Below are 24433 nucleotides of genomic sequence, written 5' to 3'. Positions count from 1 at the left end.
GAATATATCATAGAAAACACCTTCAGGTATTGAAGATTTTCTTTGGGCAGTCTTCATCTTCTTTTACATAAAATTTAAACTTGAAATGGTGGCAGGCAGATCTCTTTTCCTTCTAGGACTTCTTATGCTCTGGTATTTTTGTCAGGGAAAATTATGTGTATCTACTAATTAAATTCTTAAAAACCTATCAAGGCATCATCATAGGAAGGGATCAGAGCGAGTCTAGGGTCTTCCAGGATCACTTGACCGTAGCCATTCTTTAGGTGCATTTACTTTAGCTTGAGTACTTCCATGCCCCGGTAAAGTTGATAAACTAAACTGAAATCATTTTACTTGGCTTGAAGATCGGTATGCTAATTATGAGGAAAATGTGGTACCAAAGAAATTAATGTCATGAAATGAAGATGAAGAATTCTCCCTGACCAGAAATCTGAATTATGGGAAGAAAGAGAGTCAGCTGAAAGATGAACAAGGCAACTATTGCTGGGATATTGAAATTGGAAGATTAGATTCAATGAAGTCTCAATATGTGCTCTTGTGCTATATTGCACTCACACGCATTCAGGGGTCGTTTGGTTGTTGGTTAGGAAATGAATTATTTATACATCAAAACCAGCATAACTAGTACTATGTTTGGTAGAATTTTAGTTGTTGTGGATAAAATTCAACACACCAAATATAGTGTTTGGTTACCAGTTTACAATCTCGCTTAACTAAAACATGTACTATAAGTTATGAGTCAATTTATGTATTCTTTTATGCAGGGTAAAAGATGAAATAACTAAATCTGCATAACTAACGACCTGTTAAGTTTCTGAGTTGGAATATGAAATATATTGACAGTAGCTAGTTAAAGGTACAGGTTATCACAATCAATCCATCTGCACCAATGTTTATTCTGAATAAACTTGCCAGGCCACTAACATAGGGGAATCATTTAGTATACACACATTTATAAATGTCTTTATATAGTCCGATTCTTGTCCTCGACTATGTATGCGGAATTCATTTCGGCTATGAACTGTTTCATAAAGAATTAAAAAAGTTAGCAAGTTTCTTCGAAACAGACTGCTGAGATTCATCAAACAGATCCTCATCATTATCATCGAAGTCATCCTCATTTTCGTAAACCAAGTGCATCCCATGCTTCTTCAGTTTGAGGCCATTAAAACGTGGATTCTCTCTAATTGCAACTTGCACCCTGTCGCCTTCTTCCAACACGGACATAAAATCACTATGCTCTTGAAATCGACATAAATAGAGCTGATCTTCATCTGTATCAGGAACCCCCTCCAAGTTCAAAGTTTTTTTAAGTTTAGGTTCAGCATCACCTGGTCTGGTAATCATTGCTTGAATATCCACGATTGCTGGGACTTTGTGTCTGAAATTGTCCTCTACTTGTTGGTCTAGAGAGAGAACTACTCCAATGATCACACTCTTGATATCACGGTGCTTGCGAGTTGAGACGTTAGGTACTTCCTGAATAAACCAATCCGGAATGTCACTGCCTGGAACACAGAGATACTTGATATGCCTTAGAGAATCCTGCATTCAGAGTTTTAGTCAACTTGATATAAAAGTGCATATATAATCTTGAGGTATGAGAGAGAGAGGGAGGAGAAAAGGTGAAAGAACCAGATGGAGGATAAAAGGAGAAAGAACCTTAGAAATCCTTCTTTTTATGGAAGGAAAGCATGCGTTGCAACCGACTGTATACAACCTTACCAAAGATTTCAAGTTTTCAAGGCCAGGAATATCTGTTATCTTCTTGCAATTACTGAATTGGAGTTGTTCCAAATATTCCAAATTTGATATGCTAGCTATATCTTCCAATGCGGAGCAGTTTGCAGCATTCAACCATTCCAAACTTGAGGGAAGTTCAGGAAGACACTTGAGCTTTCTGCAGTTCGAGATAAGCAAATGCTTGAGAACACAAAGTCCTTTCATGCTAGAAGGGAGGCTGCAAAAATCGTTGTGTCCAAGGTCGAGCTTTTCCAAAGCAGACAACTTCTGAAAGTCATCAGAAATCTTGCCAGAGAATTTCCATGCATGAGCATCTAGGACTTCCAAGGATGAGAGGTTCGAAAATGATTCTGGAAGAGTAACGCGTTTAGAGCTTTCTTCAACATGCAGGTCTACCATGTCCAGCAGTTCATCCTCTCTATGCTGTGGTTTCTTTCTCATCTTCAGTAGTTTTAAGTTTGAAAGCATTCCAATTTCATCGGGTAATTCTGATACAGCAGTTTCAGCCATATAAAGGTAACACAAACTCTTAAGGCTTCCAATTGAAGCCGGGAGTTGTTGGAGATTCAAACAGTTATTCAGGTTCAATTTCCAAAGTCTTTCCAATAAGCCTATCGAATCTGGTAACTCAGTAATTGATGTATTGTGTAGGTCCAAAGTAGTTAAACATAACATATTTCCAGTTGAGTTAGGTAAAGATCTGATTGACGCGCAGTTTCCCATCTCAAGCTTCTCAAGAGACTTTAAGTTACCTAACTGGAAACTTAGTTCACTAACTGAGGTCCCCTCTAGACAAAGCCAAACTAATGACGATAAGCTACTCATGGAATTGGGAAATTCGCTCAAGTACTTGCAATTGTTGACCCAAAGAAACTTCAAATGAGATAACAAACCAACGGAAGGTGGCAATTCTTTTATCGAGCTGTTATTAAGATAAAGTCCTATTAAAGATTTAAGATTGCCAAGGGAATCAGGAAGTGAGATGAGCCCCTTGCACATTCTCAAGCTTAATTCCTCAAGATTTTTCAAATTTCCAATGGAATCAGGCAGTTCCTTTAAAGCTGATCTGCTAAAAGAGAGCTCTCTCAGCGAACTTAGATTCCCAATAGCTATAGGCAACAACTCCAAACACCGGCAATCATTTAAATTCAACATCTGAAGCTTCTTCAGGTGGAAGATAGAGTTAGGTAGCTTTGTTATTGCTGTACCATCTAGAAGAAGCTCTCTCAAAGATTTCCAGCCACTCAAGTCCTCTGGTAATTTCTTTAGACTCGAGCAACCAGATAGGATAAGTACTTCAAGACGTTTCAATCCCGACACATCATCTGGAAATGCCAAAATGCTCTGACAGTCCTTCATGTTTAGATGGGTCAACGTAGTCAAGTCTCCAATTGATGGATGGATCTTAACCAGTTCCTTGCATTGGTCAAGAATCAGCTTCTCCAATTGAAGTCCAGATAAATCAGGGATTTCCTTAAGTTGGCGACAACTATGTAGATTCATAACTTTCAGCTGCTTTGCCATCTATCAGATGAAGATTTTCAGTCATTGCGAAAAAAAAAAAAAAAGAGAGAGAGAGAGAGGGAGAGACTAGCAGAATAACCCATTGAGATCAGTAAACAGTAAAGCCAAGAAATTAAACATTAAGGAAGAAGAGATTTTAGCGCCTAGATAAGGGAAGACGAAGCAACAAACATTTCAATTAAAAAGAATAAAAACTGCACCTTTCCTTTGTTTCTTTCAGCTTCATAGAACTTGAAAAACAATTAGCCACTTACCTGACAAAGCTTGTGAATCTAAGGGTGTGTTTGGTATGGAGGAAAATGGTTCAAATTTTCCATGTTTGGTTGGTATAAATGTTTTGGAAACATAATTTCTCTAGGAAGACAAGTCCTTAAGAATGACGAAAATAACTTTCCTAATTGAAGAATGGAAAACAAGTTCCATGGTGTTCATAGTTTGTTGTCTCCTCGTCAACCCCAACCCCAACCCCAACCCACCCAAGCCACCCGACCCCTATATCCACCCCCATAGTGTTTTCCTAGATTACATTTAAATGCTCTTAGGATAATTTTTTTGCTTACTAATCAAACACCAAAAAATAAGCAAGAAACCACTTATTTTCCAGGAAAACATTTTCCTTCATATCAAACGGACCCTAAAAATCATCTATAGATGATTAAAGGGACATGTAGTACTTCCAACTTAATAACCAACCAGAGAAAGTTGTCATTGTCAAAAAGGAGACCTGTTGTTCTTCCTACTTACGAGCAAACAAAGTTGTAAAAAAGGAGATTGGTTCAACTAATTCACGTACCTTGTTCTGGTAGCAATTCCACTTTTTCTTCTTCCAGACGTGTGTAATCATGCTCTCCGATAAATCAAGAACCGCTATCTTTCGGGACAGTAACTCAGGAGGAATAACTTGTAAAGGGCAGCCTTTCCACTGCAGCCACTTTAGTTCAGCAGGTAATAGCTTGAAATTTCCAACCAATTTGACATGATTGATTTGGAGGAGTCTCAGATTGACCATGCACTGAAAATCTCTTGTGCAAAATGTTACACCATTTTCCTTTCTACGTTGGCCAATACACCTTTTAAGTACTTTCTTCAAATAGATCTGAGATACTTCATTGGAGTTCTGATCTTTCCTCTTCTCAAAGTCAAGCACAATACCCTCATTTTTTCTCGTGCCCTTGAATTTGTTCAAATTAGATAAAAAGGAAATCAAAGGGGGAAGATAGAAGACAAATAACAAAAAGTTAAATGCTCAATTAAAAAATGAGTGATTAAGACAAATAACTTCAAAATGCTTCTTGGTTCCAATGAAGGTATCTTTTTGTTGCATCTTCTTGTATCTATAATAAACTAGTACTAAATACACTGAGTATTTTGTTAAACTAGTAAATTCAACTTCTATTACTAAAAGAGTTACAGTTGGAAATACTTTTCAAAGTGTACCCCTCACTTGAAAGATCATAGAAAGAAACTATTCAGTAACATCATAAAAAGTTTTTATACAAATAGATCCTTCGAAAAATCAATTAAAAGTAAGTGTTTGCACTGTACATGGATTAAAAGCCTAGTAAAAGAGCATGAATTACCTGCTACAATCAACTAAATTACACTGATAATATAATTTTCTTCTATTAAAAAAAAAAAAGAAGATATTTTGAAACTTGTGTTCAGGCAAGCAACATGAGCAATTAGACCCTTGTTTAGCCGTTTAACCACCATGTCGAAAACAGGAATCTCTAGTTTTCATCTCAATGTGCATGTATGTACTAACTTCAAGTTAAACAATACAACAAATACAAAAGGTGTCAACAAGATCATAAAACCATACCTTATGGTTCTTTAGGACATCCGTAATATCGTCACGATTCCACAGTCTACTACGTTTACCAACATCTCCAAAATTCTCACGTTGTACAATTTGCCTTCCCATGTCTTTGAGCTGATCATGCATCCACAAAACATTCCCATCAACTATTTTAAGAAGCGATTTTGCTGTGAGCTCTATTATTGCACTTTCAGCGCCAAAACCACAACCTTTAAATATTGCAATTGCATCTTCCCTCTCAAGCCTTGTATTAAGAAGAAGACATGCTAAATCAAGAAAGATGCACTTTTCTTGTTCATCTAGTGCTTCAAAACTTATTTCCAGGACTTTTTGAAGATCACCAGGACGAATCTGTCTCAGCTTTTGCACCACATCTTGCCACTCCTTCATTCTTTTCTTGTAGAACAATAAAGATCCAAAAACTTCAAGAGCTAGAGGTAATCCCCCACTGAGTGTTACAACTTCTTCAGCAAGAACCGAAAAGTTCTTAGGAGGTTGCTCTCTTCCAAACGCATGATAACTAAATAATGTAAGTGACTCGGACGAGGAGAGCTCTTTTACCTCAAAATTTTCGTTTACAATACTTGGGAGTAACACATTTTTATCTCTAGTGGTGATGATGACTCTACTTCCTCGGCGAAACCAGTCTCTCCCACCAACCAATACATGAAGTTGGTCTGCATTGTCCACATCATCTAGAAAAATAGCAACTGGCTCATTCTTCATATATTCCTTCATTAATTGGATACCTTTAGTAGTATCATCTATGTCTGGCGAAGCACCTGAGGTAAGATCACCAATGAGTTTGCTTTGAAGAGTGGCCAAACCATTTTGTCGCCTTGCCATTTCCTTAACATCTGAAATAAAGCTACGTTTCTTGAAATGCACAACAAACTGATTGTACAAAGCTTTGGAAAGAGTGGTCTTGCCAACTCCTCCCATTCCGTATAATCCTAGTACTATCACACCATTTTCTTTAACATTCAGTAACCTGAGCAACTCATCAAGACGAGAATGAAGTCCTACGGGGTATTTTGCCACACCTATAGGTGTATTATCGAGTTTTCCCAAAACTTTCTTGACTATAGATTGGATTAACTCTGCTTCTTCCCTGGCACAAATATGACAATACTGAAAGTCAGAGGAGCAAGTTTTAATCCCTAGGATAAGCAAGTTGCATAATAGGGATATTTTATGATACAATCCTATGTATATTTATGACAAATTATTTTTTGAGAATGTCTAATGTATATAGAATGTTTTCAGCATAAATGTTGTATTGATAAACAAAATACATCTCTAGATTGACTGTCTAAGAGATCTCCTAGACAAAAGCTTACAGGGACTATATGATTTCTAGCATAGATTCACAATCATTTACAAGGTTGCTATTACACCAGAATAAAATAAAAAACAATATAAAATTCAGTTTTATTCTTTGTATGGAATTTCTTTGATCCTCAAAACATCTGAAATTTATTTCCTTCAACATAGTCCACCAAATGCATGCTAAATTCTTTCTCCACTGTTTCTTCTCACATCCCCCAACTACACTGGCATCAGAAGATCAATTGTTACTTTTGGCATAATTCAGCTCATACGAACCATATTAGGAACATTTCAATAGTTGATATAACAAAAGTGTAAGAATAAACGAGAGTTATCCTTAGCCTCCTTTTCACATAGATGGCATGTGGAACTTAATTGAAAGCCCCTCTTCGTTAGGTTTTCATGAGTCAGACAAGCCTTCATAGCCACAAGTCATACAAAGCATAGTACTTTGAGTGTGCGTTTACCTTCCAAGTCTGTATGTTTCAATGGCCATTTTTGGCCCTCTGGGTTATTCTCCATCAGAATTTTATAGGGAAACTTACCTAAATGTAATCATCATCCATCTAGTTTACCAAACATGATCGAAGTACACACTGCCTATATGCTTTGGCTGTATAAGTATGAATATAATATGTATATTACATATATAGGTGTATATAGCATATGTATATTTAGTATACTTTATACACTACCTATACACTGCGTAAAATATTTTGTAAAGTAGATGGTCAAATGGTATTTGGTTGTAATTTTCTCCATTTTATAGGCTGACCTGGCATAAATTGTCTCAACCTACTCCTTCATCACACACACCCCTATACGACCCCACCTTTGAAGACATATTTTAGAAAAAGAAAGCGTGAAAGGGGAAATAGAGATTCTGGAAATGCACATGAGGTGGAACCAATCAGCCAAACTTGAAGAAACTGTCTCCTGGATTCTCTCCAGCAATTACCAATATTCCAACCGCTATCAGATTAGGCTTTACAGTTTTTTAGTTATTTGTTGTTGACAGTATATGTGTATAAATATCCAGTCAGACTTATTATTAGGATTATTGAATATATGTTTAGACAACCGATTCTGGGAGTTTTGTCCACTCCATACGGACAGATTTCATGGCTGTAAATTGTGTTTAAGATCCTTGCACAATCTATTACCAGTAGCAATTTCCTTTATTTCTTAGCCAGTTTCTTAAGAATTTCTAGCATCTAACAGTTTGGTATCAGAGTAGGTTGATCCAATATGGTCAATACCAGATCTTCTAATTCTCAAGAAGCCGTTCCCAATGTTGAATCTCTTTCCCAACAACTATTTGCCATAGCATCAAAACTACATACAATTGATTCGATGGCAGAAGCTGTTGCTACGCTGAAAGCCCAGACCGGCCGCACCCAACTAGAGGAAATCAGTTACCGAACTCGTAATGGAGGAAAAAAACATAAACACTTGGCAAGAAAAAGAAGAAGACATCAATAATCTAGGATGGCCAAAAAATCCTTCTCGGAGGCCACACATGAAGATGGAATTTCCCAGATTTAAAGGAGGGGATCCTAGAGGTTGGCTTTTGGAGGCAGAAAAATATTTCTGCTACTATCAAACTCTAGATGAACACAAAGTTGATGTCGCCGCTATGTATCTTGAAGGTGATGCTCTTGATCTCTTCTGTTGGATTAATCATGAGCGAACTTTGCTCTATTGGGAAGAACTGGTTAAAGTATTGCAAGAATATTATGATCTTGCGGAGTTCCAACATCCGGACGAGCATATTTGTAGCATCCGATAAACTGGTTCTATACAAAAGTACCGTCAATAATTTGCGAAACGTTCATCTAGAGTCGTAGACTGTCCAGATCACTGTCTCTTACCCCCTGTTTGGATGGTGGTTTCTCGTGGTTCATTAATGTATGGTTTGCTATGAAACCATGTTTGTTTCCATTGTTCTTAAAATTATGTGATATGGTGTTGTAAACCCGTTGTTCATTCCATGATTATATAACCATGAAAAGTCCTAATTTTTTAAACCACCGATTTGGTGGTTTTTCCGTGGATATGTATTTCATTTTTCCATTATAATCCACCCTCCACCATCCTCCCCACCCCACCCCACCATACCACTCACCCCCACCCCTGCCCCTCCCTACCACTTACCCTCACCCCCACCCCCGCCACTCACCCCTACCTTACCACCCACCCTCACCCCCAACTACCCCACTCCTCTGCCACCCACCCCCACCACCCACTACCCCTCACCACCGCGTAACCGCACCCCACAACAACTCACCCCCACTCTCATCCCACAGCACCCACCTCACACCACTCATCCCTCCACCACCCCCACCCACTACCCTCAACACCACCCAATCCTACCCCCACAACCACTCACCCCCACCCTACCACCAATTGCCCCCACTTTCATCCCACAACCACCCATGTCACACCACTCCCACCCACTACCTACTTATTTTTTAAAGTTCCTATTTTATTCTTTACCAGAGTTTTATTAATATATATATAAATTAATTTCTAATTAAGAGTTAAGGGTATTTTAGTAAACTTACAAGTTATTATATAATACCATACAGTCAAATCAAAATATATAAATGTTATTAAACCACAACAAACGATACAGTCTATCCAAATATTGCGTTCATTAATACTGTACAATACAATACAACACTATACTGTACCATACCATACTGTACATTAATGAACCACGGGAAACAACCATCCAAACAGAGGGTTAGGGGTTTTCACGAATGGGCTAAAAGAGGAACTTAAATCTGATGTTAGAATTCACAAGTCCAGAACAGTTTACAAGGCTATGAGTTTGGCACTTGAATTTGAAAATAAATTAAGCCCAATGCGCAGCAACAGAGAGTCCAATTGGACCCCAACCAATAGACCTGTCGTACAAAACCCATTGCACTCTGTTAAACATACCCAGAACGACGCTACTTCTTCCTCTGCACATCAAAATTTAAGAAGCAGTGTTTCTTCCAACCCAGTCGCGTCCCAACCTTTTCAATCTGGTTCATGGGATACAGAAAGGAGAAATCTTATGGCGAAGGGAGTTTGTTATCGTTGCCATGAGAAATTTGCACCTGGTCATATATGCAAACCCATAAAATTGTCACTCATGGAGATTACAGCAGGAGATCAATTAGATGGTGTTGATGAAGTCAATGCTACAGATGGTGACTATGTCGACCCTCAAGAAACTGACATTGTTGAAATTTCTTTTCATGCCATTTTGGGAAATTCAGTTGGTACTACAATGAAGCTTCAGGGTGAAATCAATAAGAGACGGATTTTAATACTTGTGGATAGTGGTTCCACACTTAATTTTGTGGCGGAATCCATTATTAAGGAGCATAAACTGCCAGTAGAATCAGTTCCAACATTCGGTGTGCAAATAGGGAATGGGGACATCATCCGCTGCAGTAAAGTTAGCCAGAATCTTCAAATTCAGTTGCCGGGCCCTACAATCACTCAAGATTACTACCCATTTGCTCTTGCAGGGGCTGATTTGGTCTTTGGTATCAAATGGCTGGCTTCTCTTAACACATTCAAGCTAACTGGAAAGATATGTTCATAACTTTTACTTGGCAAGGGAAACGTTACAAACTGCAAAGGATGAGATCGACAAATTCCACTACGGCTTCCTTCCAATCTTTTCACAAATTGTGAGAGAGTCCAGGTAATGCAATTCAGACACTTTTAGGTGAGTTTCATTCGGTGTTTTCTGAACCAACATCACTCCATCATTTAGAGCATATTCCCATGCTTTTCCTCTGTTACCAAATTCTAAACCTCCAAACATAAGACCTTATCGATATACCCACTGTTACACCCCGTATCTTCGAAGAAACACTTATCAAATTTGAAACATAAGTACGTTGAGTTATGGTTAAGTAAAATCACTTTGGAATATAAGGAGCAAGCAGTATTGAGTATATTTAATGAGTGAAGGATGTATATAAGGTATACCGGAAGGTTTTATAAGGAAATGAGTGGAAGAAATGGAGTAGTACAACTTTGGAGAAAGAATGGGTAATGTTTTGTGTGAAACTTTTGGTCCAACTTGAGGGACGAATATCTCTTAGCATATGAAGTGTTTTGAAGTGAAACAAAAGCTTAAAATGAATTTCGTCGAGTTTAGTTTCCAACGCAACAAACCTCTCGTCGATAGGACATCGGAGTAGAGAATTATGGACGTTACAAGTTCGGCTAACAAAGCAGAACTGACTTGCTACAGTACTGACTTGCTACAGTAATTTACTACAGTGACCCCACCCGGAATTTGACCCCTATATAAAGGGTAATAACCCCCTTTTTTCATCAGATTTGCCTAGAAAATTCCAGAAAAACAGTTGAGGGTGTGAGAATATAAAAAAAAAAGAGCAATTTTCAAGTGACGGAATATTAGTTTAGGTCCGGATAGCGCATGGTTGTGATTGTAGTCTTGTTTTGCGGTGGATTTTGACGTGGATTCAAAGCGGATATCGGGGATATTTCTACTTCAACAAGAGTAAGGTATGAATCTTTCTCTTTTGGTAATAAGGTATGAATCTTTCTCTTTTGGTATTATTTAAGGCTTATTCTCAGAGACAAAGTTGTTAAATAATTGTGTAGTAAGTTGGTTAGTTATGGGAGTTGGAAAACAGCGTGTGGGCTGTTTTATGGTACATATTGGTGTTGGAAATGGTGTTATTGATGTTGGTATTGTTGTTGTTTTGTTGGTTGCTGAATTGAGATTCCGGGCTAGGCATATAAACAAGGGAGATGCTGCCCGATTTTCAGCAGGATATAAAATAGTTTGACTTGAGAGCTTAGCTCAAATATACTACGATGAGTCTAACGATTGTATGAATCCTCTTAAATGTAGACTTGTGAGCTCGGACGAATAACTGTAGATAATTGGAGGCTGAACAGGTATATTAAGGCTAGTCCCTTTCAAAAGGCATGATTCCTATGCTATGATTCCATATATGTTACCATAACCTTCTTACTTCCAAAAGTTAGAAGTTCATGATTCTTAAAAGCTTTTTATGATACTAAAGATGATATGTTTTCTATGATGAATATGATGATGATGATTTTAATTCTAGAAATTCCAAAGCTTATGATTTTAATGCTCATATGAGATTACTGAGCTTATTTTATGATTTTCTTGATTCCACTCATTGTTGTTGATCTCACCTTATAATCATTGTTCCTTCAAGGTGAGATAGAGCGATGATAATTGTTCCATAATATAAGTCGGAGGCTATCGACCTTACGTCACTCCGATAGAGTGATAACTTTTATTTAGGCTTTCATGCATGCTACTTATGTTATATATGTGTGTGTGTATATATATATATATATATATATATATATATATATATATATATATATATATATATATATATATATAATGTGTATATATATATATATATATATAATGTGTATATATATGTATATATATATATATATATATATATATGTACATATGGGGTAAGGGGAAAGGTGAGGTGTTATATACGCATAGCCACCTGATTAGCTAAATACGCGGGATGCATGGACGTGGGATATATGGGATAAATGGATTGAGCCGTTCGTTCCGTGGCAATATATATGCAAGATGATGATATGATATATGGATCGGGCTACATGTTCCGCAACACTATTATTTATTTATGGATCGGGTTGCACGTTCCGCAACACTATTATTTGTATATATATATATGAGGAATGTTTTTTTCAAAAGAAAGCTAAGCATGCATGGTATCCGCCTTATGAGGCAATCAGATATACAGGTTATTTTTATTTCATGTTATGTTCTATATTTACTATTATGTTGTTATTCATGCCTTACGTACTCAGTACATCGTTCGTACTGACGTCCCTTCTTGTGGACGCTGCGTTCATGCCCGCAGGTGTAGATAGACAAGACGAGGATCCTTTATCGTAGGCTGCCTTCAGGTACCAGTTCTGATTGGTGAGCTCCACTTCTTCCTGGAGCGCTGTCGAGTCTGGATGTATATATGTTTGTATGATTTTTGTTCAGGGCATGTCGGGGGCCTTGTCCCGACTTGTATACTTCAGTCATGTTCATAGAGGCTTTGTAGACAGTTCCTATGTATAACTTCCTTATGTTCTGTCGATCGTTATATTGGCGTCGTGGGTCCATTGGACATATACTTATACATGATATTACGTTCATATCTAGCCTTAGCCTTATTTTTTCATTCGAGACATAGAGAATACAAGTTATAAGTTGGTTCGTTCGGTTTCCGTAAGGTGCCGGGTGCCAATCACGCCTGACCAAGGGTGGGGTGTGACACCCACATGGCCAAAAGACTGAAATCGAGAACCAAGTTGCTACTTTACTAGAATCTGGATTCAAGTAGTGTCCATTCGCTAGCCTAGTCATGCTCATCCAATTCTTGGTCTTCCTATTCTTGGTCTTCCGAATGACACTCTTCCTGATAATAAGCTTTTCTGTTTCGTTTGATTTTGCAGGTGGTCCCTACCTAAATAGTAATTAGTTCCTTGTCCGTTTCTTTGTTTTTTTATGCTCTTTCCTTTTTTGTTCTTTTTTTTTCTCTATCTCTTTCTATTTGTCGCTTACAACAAGTTCTACTAGTGAAAAAGACAGGTGATTCGTGGAGGTTTTGTGTTGATTACCGTAACCCCAATAAGGTAACAGTACTAGATAAATATCTGTTTCCCAATATAGATGAGTTACTGGATGAGTTACATGGCGCCACTATTTTTTCAAAGATAGATCTCTGTTCAGGGTACCATCAAATTCGTGTCCAGCCAGTCGATATCCATAAAATAGCTTTCCAAACTCATTCTGGCCATTATGAATTTCTGATAATGCCTTTCAGACTCACTAATGCTTCTTTCCAGTCCGCAATGAATGACCATATCTTAGAACATTCATCTTGGTTTTCTTTGATGATATTTTAATCTATAGTCCAACCCTCCAATAACAACGAAACCATCTCCAGATAGTTCTTCACCTCCTTTTAACCAATTCCTTTTTTGCTAATCCAAAGAAGTGTCTGTTTACGCAACCTCAGATTGGGTTTCTAGGTCATGTGATTTCCAAAAAAGGAGTAGCCGTGGATCCAGAAAAAATAACTGTGGTCTTGGATTGGCCTCTACCAAAGAGTGTGAAGGAACTTCGAGGTTTTTTGGGATTTACGAGTTATTATCAGCGGTTTGTTAAAAATTATGTTATTATTGCTCGTCCCTTGACAGATCAGACCAAAAAAGATGCTTTCATATGGAATCAAAAAGCAGAAGTGGCTTTCCAGCATCTTAAAAGACTCTTGACATCAGTACCTATTCTTTGTCTATCCTATTTCACTCAACAATTTACTGTTGAATGTGATGCTTCGGCTGATGGTGTTGGTGCTATTCTACTTCAATAAAGTCATCCTCTAGCATATTTCAGTAAGGGGTTTTCCTTTTCTAATCGGGTTAAATCTACATATGATCGTGCGTTATTGGCTTTAGTTCTTGCATTACAAAAGTGGAAGCACTATTTATTGGGTCGGCATTTTATCGTCACAACTGATCATTGCAGCCTAAATATCTCCTGAATCAGAGGGTAACTACTGATGAACAGCAACATTTGTTGATGAAGCTATTGCCATTTGATTTCACTATTGCCTATAAAGCGGGTAGTGAAAATAAAAGAGTTGACGCATTGTCTTGCCGCCCTCGACATGCTGATCTTTTGACTCTAGCAATGCCTATTTCATTAGATTTTAGCACTTAAGGGAAGCACATGAAGCTGATCCATATACCAAGCAACTTTTAGATCAACTTTTTGCGGACCTTCTCATTTGGATTTTTCAATGTCGCCCAGCCATCTTTACAACAAATCTCAGTTGGTAATACCTGATTATCCTGAGCTTAAAGCCAAGATTTTAGCTGAGGTACATGATTCTCCAACCGGAGGACATGGGGGATATTTGGAAACTCTTAAAAGAGTTTCTGCAAAAAATTTCTGGCCATGTTTGAAGCAGTATGTTAAGTTGTTTGTCCAGAATTGTTTGATTTGTCAGCAAAATAAATATGAAACTTTGGCTCCAAGTGGTCTTTTGCAGACTTTGCCAATTCCCAGTTGAGTTTGGCAAGACATTTCCCTGGATTTTATTGTTGGTCTTCCTTCTTCAAATGGTTATGACACTATTTTTGTCGTAGTAGATAGGTTCAGCAAATATAGTCATTTTATGGCTTTATCTCATCCATTCACTGCCAAAATAGTGGCTGCTTTGTTTTGTAGGGAAATTGTTCGGCTACATGGCTTACCTCGTTCCATTCTTTCAGATCGTGATGTTATTTTCTTGAGTACTTTTTGGCAAGATCTTTTTCGTCTTAGTCGTACTCGTCTTTGTATGGGTGCTTCTTACCATTCCCAATCCGATGGCCCAATGGAGGTGGTTAATTGGTTCCTTGAAGCCTATTTGCATTGTTTTGATCATGAAAAGCCTAAATCATGGTATCAATATTTAGCTTGGGCTGAGTATTCTTTCAACACCGGCTACCATTCATCAACTAGTATGACTCCTTTTCAAGTTGTGTATGGGATGGAGCCACCACCATTGCATCTTTTTGTTCCTGGTGAAACAAAACTTGCTGATCTTGAAGCGCAGTTGTTGGCCCGTGACCAGATGTTAAAGTTACTGCAGTCCAACCTCTTGAAGGCTCAATCTCGTATGAAATCCCTAGTTGATTCAAAGCGACTAGAAGTCTTTTAACGTGGGTGATACTGTTTTACTTCGTCTGCAGCCGTATCATCAGAAGAGTCTGGTCAAACGTCCTAATGAGAAGTTGTCTCCTCGCTATTTTGGTCCATATAAAATTGTTCGTAAAGTGGGTCCTGTTGCATACGAATTGCAGCTGCCTTCAACGCCAAAGATACATCCAATTTTTCATGTCTCCTTGCTTCATCCTGCTCATGATTATGCTGATATTCCATCGCCTCCACCATTACCACTTTCGGCTGATTTGGAATTTATTGTGGAGCCTAAAAATGTTTTGTCACACCGCTGGGTGAAAGGACCTGGGATTTCAACTTTAGAATTACTCATTCGATGGTGTCATCGTCCTGTTGAAGAAGCTAGTTGGGAAGAGTATGACTTACCTGCTGGTCAATTTCCTTCTTTTCGCCTTGAGGACATGGCGTCTTTTCAGGGGGTGTATTGATACGACCCCACCTTTGAAGACATATTTTAGAAAAAGAAAGCGTGAAAGGGAAAACAGAGATTTTGGAACTTTACGTGAGGTGGAACCAATCAGTCAAACTTGAAGAAACTGTCTCCAGGATTCTCTCCAGCAGTTACCAATATTCCAACCGCTCTCAGATTAGGCTTTACGGTTTTTTAGTTATTTGCTTTAGACAATATATATGTATAAATATCTAGTCAGACTTATTATTAGGATTATTGAATATATGTTTAAACAACAGATTTTGGGAGTTTTGTCCACTCCATACGGATAGATTTCAAGTCTGTAAATTGTGTTTAAGATCCATGGACAATCTATTACCAGTAGCAATTTCCTTTCTTTCTCAGTCACTTTCTTAAAAATTTCCAGCATCTAGCACACCCCCTCCTTGAATAGTTCCAACTTACACCACCTCTAACAAAATCAGAGGTTATTACTGCACTCAAATCTTTTAAAGCCCCTAAAGCGCAAAGACCTCATGGGCTTCACCCTTTTTTCTACCAACAATATTAGCAACAAATAAGCCGCTCGGCAATTACTTTTTTTTTTTTTTTTTAATATTTTCCCCTGATGTCCGATACTCGCATTGGAGCCCGATTATATTTGGATTTGCGCCACGTAAGGTCCCATTCGGGGAGAGCGCTCCCTACCAAGAATTTTTCCATACCCAGGGCTCGAACCCAAGACCTCTGATTAATAGAGACTTGGTGATTACTTTTCTTGAACAAGCTACGTTTTCTCAAATAATTCCATCCCCGATACTATAAATAAAACCTATCAATGCCTGTTCCAAAAATAAAAAAATGTGATCACTATTACTCAATATTGACCATTGAAGTGTGTAACACTATTACAAACTCATTACCAAAATTATAGGAGTTAATGGTCAAAAACACAGTTGAATTATTATCACATTTTTTTTTTTTGCGAGTTTCACACCCGAACTATTAGTTGTTCATTTTTATTACCTAAACTATCACCATCTATGCACTTAAAAAACACCTCAATAGGTTGTTCCCTTTTTCTATATGATATTGATATGATTTAGGATTTTCAGGTAGGAAAAGGAAACCACTGATAATTGAGGTAGTATGTTTTAATACATAGATGATGATAGTTTATGTAGGAAAAAGGAACGGCTGATTTTGGAGTATGAAACTCGCCAAAAAAAAAATGATAGTTCGCATTTAACCTCTTCTCGACAAAATAATTAGACCTACCCAATTGGAGCTTCCAAGAAAATATTGTATTTTTGACCCTTTTATTTTTGTTGCCATAAAATATTGAGAAACGAGTTAAACTGAACCGAATATTTGTATTTTATTTTCATAAATGCATGGGTTTTATATGAACCTATTACCTTACTAATAGCCTCTTTGGCCAAACTTCTAAAAACAGCTTATTTTAAAAAGTATTTTTTTCAAAAGCAGTTTGTGTTTGATCAATTAATTTAAAAATTACTTTTGAGCAGCAATTAGTTCTTGGCCAAACTTTTAAAAAGTGTTTCTATGTGTATTTTTCTCAAAAGTACTTTTCAAAAAAGTATTTTTGGGCAAAAGTTTTTTTTTTTTTTTTAAACTTCTGAAAAACTATTTCTGCTACTTCCCAAAACATTTATTTTCTCCCAAAAACTTGACCAAACACTTCACTTTTTTTAAAATAAACACTTATTGAAAAAATAAGTACTTTTGAGGGAAAAATAAGCTTGGCCAAACAGACTAAAATAATTAGGGTGGATTTTTATTTTCATATAAACCTTGGGGGAAAAAATTGACGAACCAAACATACTTAAATAGTATATGTATAAAATATCACACATATAAATTGTAATATAAAATTAGTATTTTGAACTTTGCAAAATTTTAGGACGCTTCAGTAACTTTATAAATTCACCGGTTTAAGTCAACTATTGACTGGTGTTCCTCTATTTACCCTTCTTTTATGGCCTTTTCCTGCTGCATGTGAAGAAATAATAAGTAACCAAAAGGTTGGACTGATGAACTATGCTGGGCTGAGCAAAAAGCTAAGGGAAAAACACCCAAAGCAGAAGTATATCGAATGGTGTTGGGTATTGCAGTATACTCTATATGGCAGGAAAGGAACCAGAGTATTTTTCAACAGAAAACACAAAGTATTAATCATCTCACTAAGCAGATCATACAAGAGGTGCACCAGAGGGCTACAAGTAAGAAAAAGATTGAAAGGTGGCTGGAGAAGTTCAACTTTTACCCAGTCTACATGCAGGATATGGACTGTTTTGTAACTGTAGGAGACTTATGATGATGTAATCTGTGATGCTGTTAGAGGTTTGCTATGGTTTTAAGCTTGAGCTGACTACTGGGGCACAATGTCCAGTAACAATGCTTTATATTTGTACTGAATTCTCATTTTGGTTTATAATACATCTAGTTATTTACAGAAAAAAAAAATTTGAAGTAGTGGAAAAGATAAAGGGATGAAAGTATATACCAGAGCCTAGAATCCCAACCGGAGGTATTACCAGCTTTCTTCATAGCTTCTCTCCACCGAGAAACCTTCTGTGGTTCCACCAAAATATCGTAATTCCTAAAATGCTCCTCAAACGGACCTTTCTGTCTCCTTACATCCGACGGGTCAACCCCATAGAAAACAGGCAGCAATAGTCTTTTGCATTCCGTGATCTTCGCAAGTTCTTCTAAGCACCACTTTGAAGAACAGTAGTTCTCCGATATCACCGCGATTGTAGCCGCTGAGTCTTCAATCGCGGTGACTAGACTCGGTGCGATCTCTTCGCCACGATCTAAGCCTTCATCGTCGATGAATGTACGTACGCCGTTACGTACCAGTTCATTGTAGAGTTTGTTGGTGAAGTTGTGACGTGTGTCTTCTCCTCTGAAGCTGAGGAATATGTCGTAATGGAACCTGTGGCCTGACGTCAAGGACCAAGTCTCGTCGTCCGCCATAGACTGTTAGCTTTTTCGTTTTGGTGTACGTATATATGTATGTAATCTAATTACGGACGTGACAACGGGAAAGTGAATGGCGCAATTTCAACCGTTTATAAATTTAGATCCAATGGACGAAGTCCTTTTCCAAAAGCTACTTATGCAGTTTGTGACAACGCTTCATAATTGCAGAAAGGAATATTACTCCTGTGAAAAACAAGTTCACCTATTGTAGCTAATAATAATGCTTCTCTTAGAATTAAATTAACTTAGAATTAAATTAACTTAAATAGTTCAGTGCGTCCAGTAGATGTGGATAAGGTTTTTTTTTTCCAAACCAATTTGTAGAACTAATACAGTTTTTTTTTTTTTTTTTGGGTACATAAATACAATACAATTTTTTTGCTCATTTAAGAAAACGGTAGGATAGCAAGGAGTCCGCGACTTAATTGACCCTCAAAGTGAGATTTTGATCCAAAATACCCACTAAAAAAAGAAGTTACAATACTACTTTTTGCGGAGGAATTTCCTGCACAAAAGGACTTAACAGTTAACGGCGTTGTTAAGTCCTTTTGCACTGAAAATTCCTGTGCAATAGGTAGTATTTTTTAGCAACCCACGGTTTTTAAATGTTCACTTTTAGCTCACATTTTTTCTATTTAATCTTAATTTTGGACGAGGTGAAAACTCATTCATTTCATAAGTTTAAGTCATCTTTTTTCAAATTCCTGAAAAAAAACTCAACACCAAAGTTCATAAAAAAAAAGGCCTCTCCTCCTTCAACTGTTAAGGTTTCTTTAGTTTGGGATGGAGAGATTCTTCATGATAATAATACTGATCGTTATAGTATTAAACCACAATACCATGTTAAGTTTCCAACTACCTTAGATTACGAAACATTACTCAATGTCATACACAAAAGAATTAAAAGTAATCGTGAATATGGATTATCTATAATAGACAGATATCCAATGTCCATTGCACCGCAAGGTTTAGTGCTTTATGGGAAATGGAATATCATTGATGATGAGTCTTTGAAGGAATATTTAAAGGTGCCGGAAGAATATAGGGGGCTAATCACCCTCAATGTTCTTGAAATGTATGTTGAAAAGATACCTCACAGTCGTAGTGAAGTCTTGGCCAGGACTCGTCAGGAAGTCCCTCAAGTCCAGCCTACTCATGGTAACACTTATACGGACTTGAGTTCTTATGGAGACATTTTGACTGGTCAAGTGCCGCTGGAAACTCTAAGCTAATAATTTAATCAAAATTACGGTGAAAATTGGTAAATATCCATTTTTTAATTATTATTTTGTGTAATAGCACAATTTTATTTTATTATACGTATGGTAATAGTAATGGTTTTTTTGTATCTTTTTAGGGGTTATACACCTGATATGAGTAATATTGGGCAATCCTCTCATTTCAGTGCAGTTGATTATTATCGGTAGGTATACTTTTTATTAATTAAATAGTATAAGTGTTTTGATGTTTAGTATTTATACTCCAATGTCCTGTGTGTTGTTGCAGATATATAGTTGAGAAAGAATCAAGAAGTGCAGCTTCAACTCAGTCATCTTCACTGACGCGAACATCAGTGAAAGATCACAATATCCTTTAAATTTTAAAAACTCAATCATAATATTATTTATCTATACCTTTTTTACAAAAGAAAATTATAATTTACTATTAAAGATATTTTTATTAATATTTATGTGATGTTTGAAATTTAGTACTCATTGATTTGGGATATGCACGCAAATACGCACGCAACGCGCATATCGAGAGATTAATACTTAAAGAAAGAGTAAATAAAAGAAGTCAAGAATTAAATAAGGAAAAAAAGAGTTAATTTGGATAATAAAGTAAAGCAAGTAAAGAAGAATTGAAGAAAATGATTTAAAAAAATAAAAAAGATAGAGCTGAAGTGTGTACTTTAGCAGCAAGCAAAAGAGGAGAGCCAAAACAAGTAAAGAACAATTAAAGAAAAAGTGAAAAAGAATATAGGTGATAAGCTAAAGCGTGTACTTACACAGCAAGCGAAAAAGCAAGTAAAAAAAAAGTGCTTCGCTAGATTCGAACCCCAAAACAAATAAAGAACAATTAAAGAATAGAGCTGATCAGCTAAAACGTGTATTTACTCCGCAAGCGAAAAAGCAAACCAAAAAAAGTGCTTCACAAGATTCGAACTCGCTTCACTTGTGTGCTCTACTATGCCATTTGCCAGTGGCACCTTTCATTCTGTTGTTAGTCCGGGTGGCAAGACCCGTATATATTGGATTTCTTATACATATGCACATATACATACAATGTTTCTACCGAAGCGTCTAGGTGGCGTGGCATTCCCACCCTCCTACGTGGCAAATCTAGGATTTAAACTCTAGGAGTTCAACCTTCTAAAATTTTTAGCATTGAACCATTATATTTCTAAATTTATGAGTTCATATCCACTATTTATTGTAAATTTTTACACATAAATTTGTACACCGCATCGAAAGTTTGGGGTTCAATTGAACCCCAAGTTATAGTGCTCCTTCCGCCTCTGGATCCGCCCCTGTTAATAATTAAGTTGATCATGTCTGGAGTATATGCCCTTTGCCAGTGGCACCTTTCATTCTGTTGTTAGTCCGGGTGGCAAGATTCGTATATATTGAATTTCTTATACATATGTGTTTATACATACAAAGTTTCTACCGAAGTGTCCAGGTGGCGTGGCATCCCCATCCTTCTACATAGATCATCCGCCCCTGTTAATAATTAATTAAGTTGATCATGTCTGGAGTCTATCAAGTTATCAACTACACTGAATAAGAATTCTCCAGTGGCTCCATACCTCACTCCTCGTAAGGCATCCGGTTTGGTAGCTACGTTTAGCACTTGCTTTTCGTGTGAGAGAACTTACGGTGCTGCCGCGACAATTTCACCACCATAGCATGATTTGACTAATTTTTTTATTTATAAAACGTGTGAATGGACTATGAAGCATTGTGATTTGACTAATGAATTACAAAAAATAATTAAACCAAAGAAATAAAAGGATAAATTTGTCAAAACACAAAATTTTATATTAGTAATAATCAAGTTAATTAAAATAGTTGTTACAAAAAAATTAAAATAAAGAATGTAAGCGTAATATTAGAAATAAAAAAGGAAGTTAGTATTGTTATGAAATCAAACTTGAGAGAGGTTTATGAAATTCTCCCTTTAGTTTTCTAGCTATAATGACTTTGTGGATAAAGTGGTCTAATAACTTGAGTGACTCTGCTGATACTTGGATGACCATACATGTAATTAGGGCTATACAAAGAAAACCAACAAATCGCACCAAACCGACAAACCGAACCAAACCGGAAAAAAAAAACCCGAGTAGTGGTTTGTTTGGTTTGGTTTGGTGTTGGATAAAAAAACCCGATCATAATAAGTTTGGTTTGGTTTTAACTAAAAAAAGTCAAACCGAGACCAAACCGATCCGATTATATATATACAATTTATAAATATTTTTATACATATATAATTTATAAATACGTGTATAGCTTTATCACTTTTAAGCATTGATTAGTCAGCTTCGTTCGTGATGCAATCCATTTAAGAATTGGTACCACATCCGATTGTATAATTAATTCTTTTTTGGCAATTAAAAAAGACTTTTTCATTACAAATAGTTACTGTTGTCCAATGTCAAAACACTACTATGGCAGAACAGCCTAGGAGCGATCAAAACTAGCCTTTATCACATCAAAACAACTCAAACAATAAACAAAACTAGTAGACTAAGGTTAGAAAATCAGCTCATCCAATTTTTTTGTGAGTGTTGTCCACTGGGAACCTCTAACAAACACCTCTTGTATGATCCTCCTTGTAAGTATTTGTGGTGTATAATTAATTCTTAATGCTAAGTTTGAGTTATAATCTTTTTGTTCATTTAGCGATAGACTTTTTAAGTAAATGTTTAAAAGCTAAGCAAAACTCATTTTACGGAACAATATTGAAGTTGTTTATTACTACATTGTGTTTGATTGTTATAGTTATACATCACATGCATATTCTATACTTATTTGATTCAATTGTTATGAATTTTTTATTTAATGAGTCAATGAATGTTGACATCCAATTTCGTCCCTCCTTTATTCCTATTTTATTTCTTTGGACTTCTAAATTTATTGACGAGCTAAACACTTTATTTTCATTATTATTTTATTGCTACTACTATTAATATTGCTACTTTCATTTTCACTATTTTTACTATCAACATAACTAGCATTATTTTATCACAAAATTTCAAAATGGTTCATCATTATTTTATTTACAGATTTTGTACTCGTTAAATTAATTATACTTGATTAAGTCCTTTATTTTCTACATATTAATCACTAATTATCATAGTATATATTGTACTAGTTATTAAATTAGAAGCCCAAAAAAATTTAAGGAGGGAGGATTCATATTTTCAGCCAATTAATGGCCCAAACAATCAAGCCCATTCCATCCAAACGGAGCAACCCACTTTAAATCTATCACTTACCCGATCCAACCCACACAGCTTCTGACCCGTCCGGCCCAACGCTTAATACATCTCATCCTCTAACCCTAACCCCTTCAACCAAAAACAGACGCCGCACATGCGCTGCTCTTTCTCTCTCCTTTCTCCTCATCTTCATCTCTCTCTACCCGGACGAAGTTGGGTGTCATGACCATGAATATGGGTGTTAAGATCATGAACTAGACATTTTAGACGAACAGACGAAGTTGGGTGTTATGACCATGAATATGGGTGAATTAGAAGCGAATTGAGAAATCTAGATAATGTGGATGATTAATGGCTATTGTTATGATATTGTGAATGTATTGTTGACGTTTGGGAGTCGAATTACGATATGGGCGAATGTTGTATAAATAAAGGAGACGCTGCCTGATTTTCTCTAGCTTTAGCCATGTGTGCTAGTTATCGATTCTAATGATAGTATGACTTAATGAAGGTAGAAACGTGAGCATCGGAGGAGTACGTGCAAGTGTAGAATAATTCGACGAAAAGGTATGTAAGGCTAACCCTTCTTTCATAAGGCATGGTTCTTTGGCCAAATTTCTAAGTCCTCTAGATGAGTATGTTGTCTTCAAATGATTGATATTCCGAGCTCGTAAGCTCACGATCCTTGATATGTACTACGATTGTACTACGCTATTCATATGACGAGTAAGCCTATAATGTAGACGTAACGATAAGGATGACGATAGTAATGATGATGATAGTAATGAGGATGATAATAATAATGATGCTAAAAGTTCCTATGGGCTATTCTACTTATGTGTACCCATGAAGGGCTATAATGAAACCCCGAGCTTATGACACCGAGTAGAATATATGTATGTGTATGTATATGATTACGTAACGCGCGCGCACATCTGCAAATGGTATGGGTAACCCTGATGCCTTGGTAGGGCTAGGTAGATATAACCTTGAGCCTTGGTTGGCCAAGTATGTATGAAATACCGAACCTTATGGTCGGGTATGCTATGTATATCTGTATATATGTGTATATGCTATGTATATAGTATCATTAAGAGTACGAACATGCTATGTATAAGAGATGTAAATGATTGTGAGGATAATTAAGTACGGATGTGGATGTATGTACGCGGATACGCGCTAGAAACGGAATATCCCTATGGAAAGCAAGTAAGTGCCCTGATGATGATATTATTGTCTCCCCTCCTATGTTACTTCATATGCTGTTTATTATGCTTCTATATTGATGTTGATCATGCTTTACATACTCAGTACATTCTTCGTACTGACGTCCTTTTGTTTGTGGACGCTGCGTCATGCCCGCAGGTGCACAGGGAGACAGACTTGATCCATAGC

The 24433-nt window shown here is 36.8% G+C and overlaps 2 protein-coding genes across 3 annotated transcripts; one reads left to right on the top strand and one right to left on the bottom strand.

The window, feature by feature from the left end:
- Positions 1–788: 788 nt before the first annotated feature.
- On the bottom strand, positions 789–18993 carry LOC132641462 (disease resistance protein RPV1-like). Of its 2 annotated transcripts, none has more exons than XM_060358464.1 (5): positions 18119–18993; positions 5090–6197; positions 4061–4438; positions 1726–3267; positions 789–1545 (listed from the first exon to the last, which is right to left on the bottom strand). In XM_060358464.1, exons 1-5 carry the CDS (start codon positions 18589–18591, stop codon positions 1027–1029), a joined length of 4020 nt encoding a protein of 1339 aa, XP_060214447.1. In that variant the 5' UTR covers positions 18592–18993; the 3' UTR covers positions 789–1026. The 2 variants fall into 2 exon arrangements, with proteins under 2 accessions (XP_060214447.1, XP_060214446.1); XM_060358463.1 differs by having other exon boundaries at positions 1663–3267; positions 18119–18992.
- On the top strand, positions 9064–11759 carry LOC132641461 (uncharacterized). Its single transcript, XM_060358462.1, has 2 exons — positions 9064–10954; positions 11307–11759. Exon 1 carries the CDS (start codon positions 9243–9245, stop codon positions 10014–10016), a length of 774 nt encoding a protein of 257 aa, XP_060214445.1. The 5' UTR covers positions 9064–9242; the 3' UTR covers positions 10017–10954; positions 11307–11759.
- Positions 18994–24433: the final 5440 nt, after the last annotated feature.

The sequence above is a fragment of the Lycium barbarum genome, chromosome 5, assembly GCF_019175385.1.
Source record: "Lycium barbarum isolate Lr01 chromosome 5, ASM1917538v2, whole genome shotgun sequence".
NCBI lineage: Eukaryota > Viridiplantae > Streptophyta > Magnoliopsida > Solanales > Solanaceae > Lycium > Lycium barbarum.
Note: the sequence above shows the minus strand (reverse complement) of the source record. Positions and strands in the feature narration are given on the sequence as shown.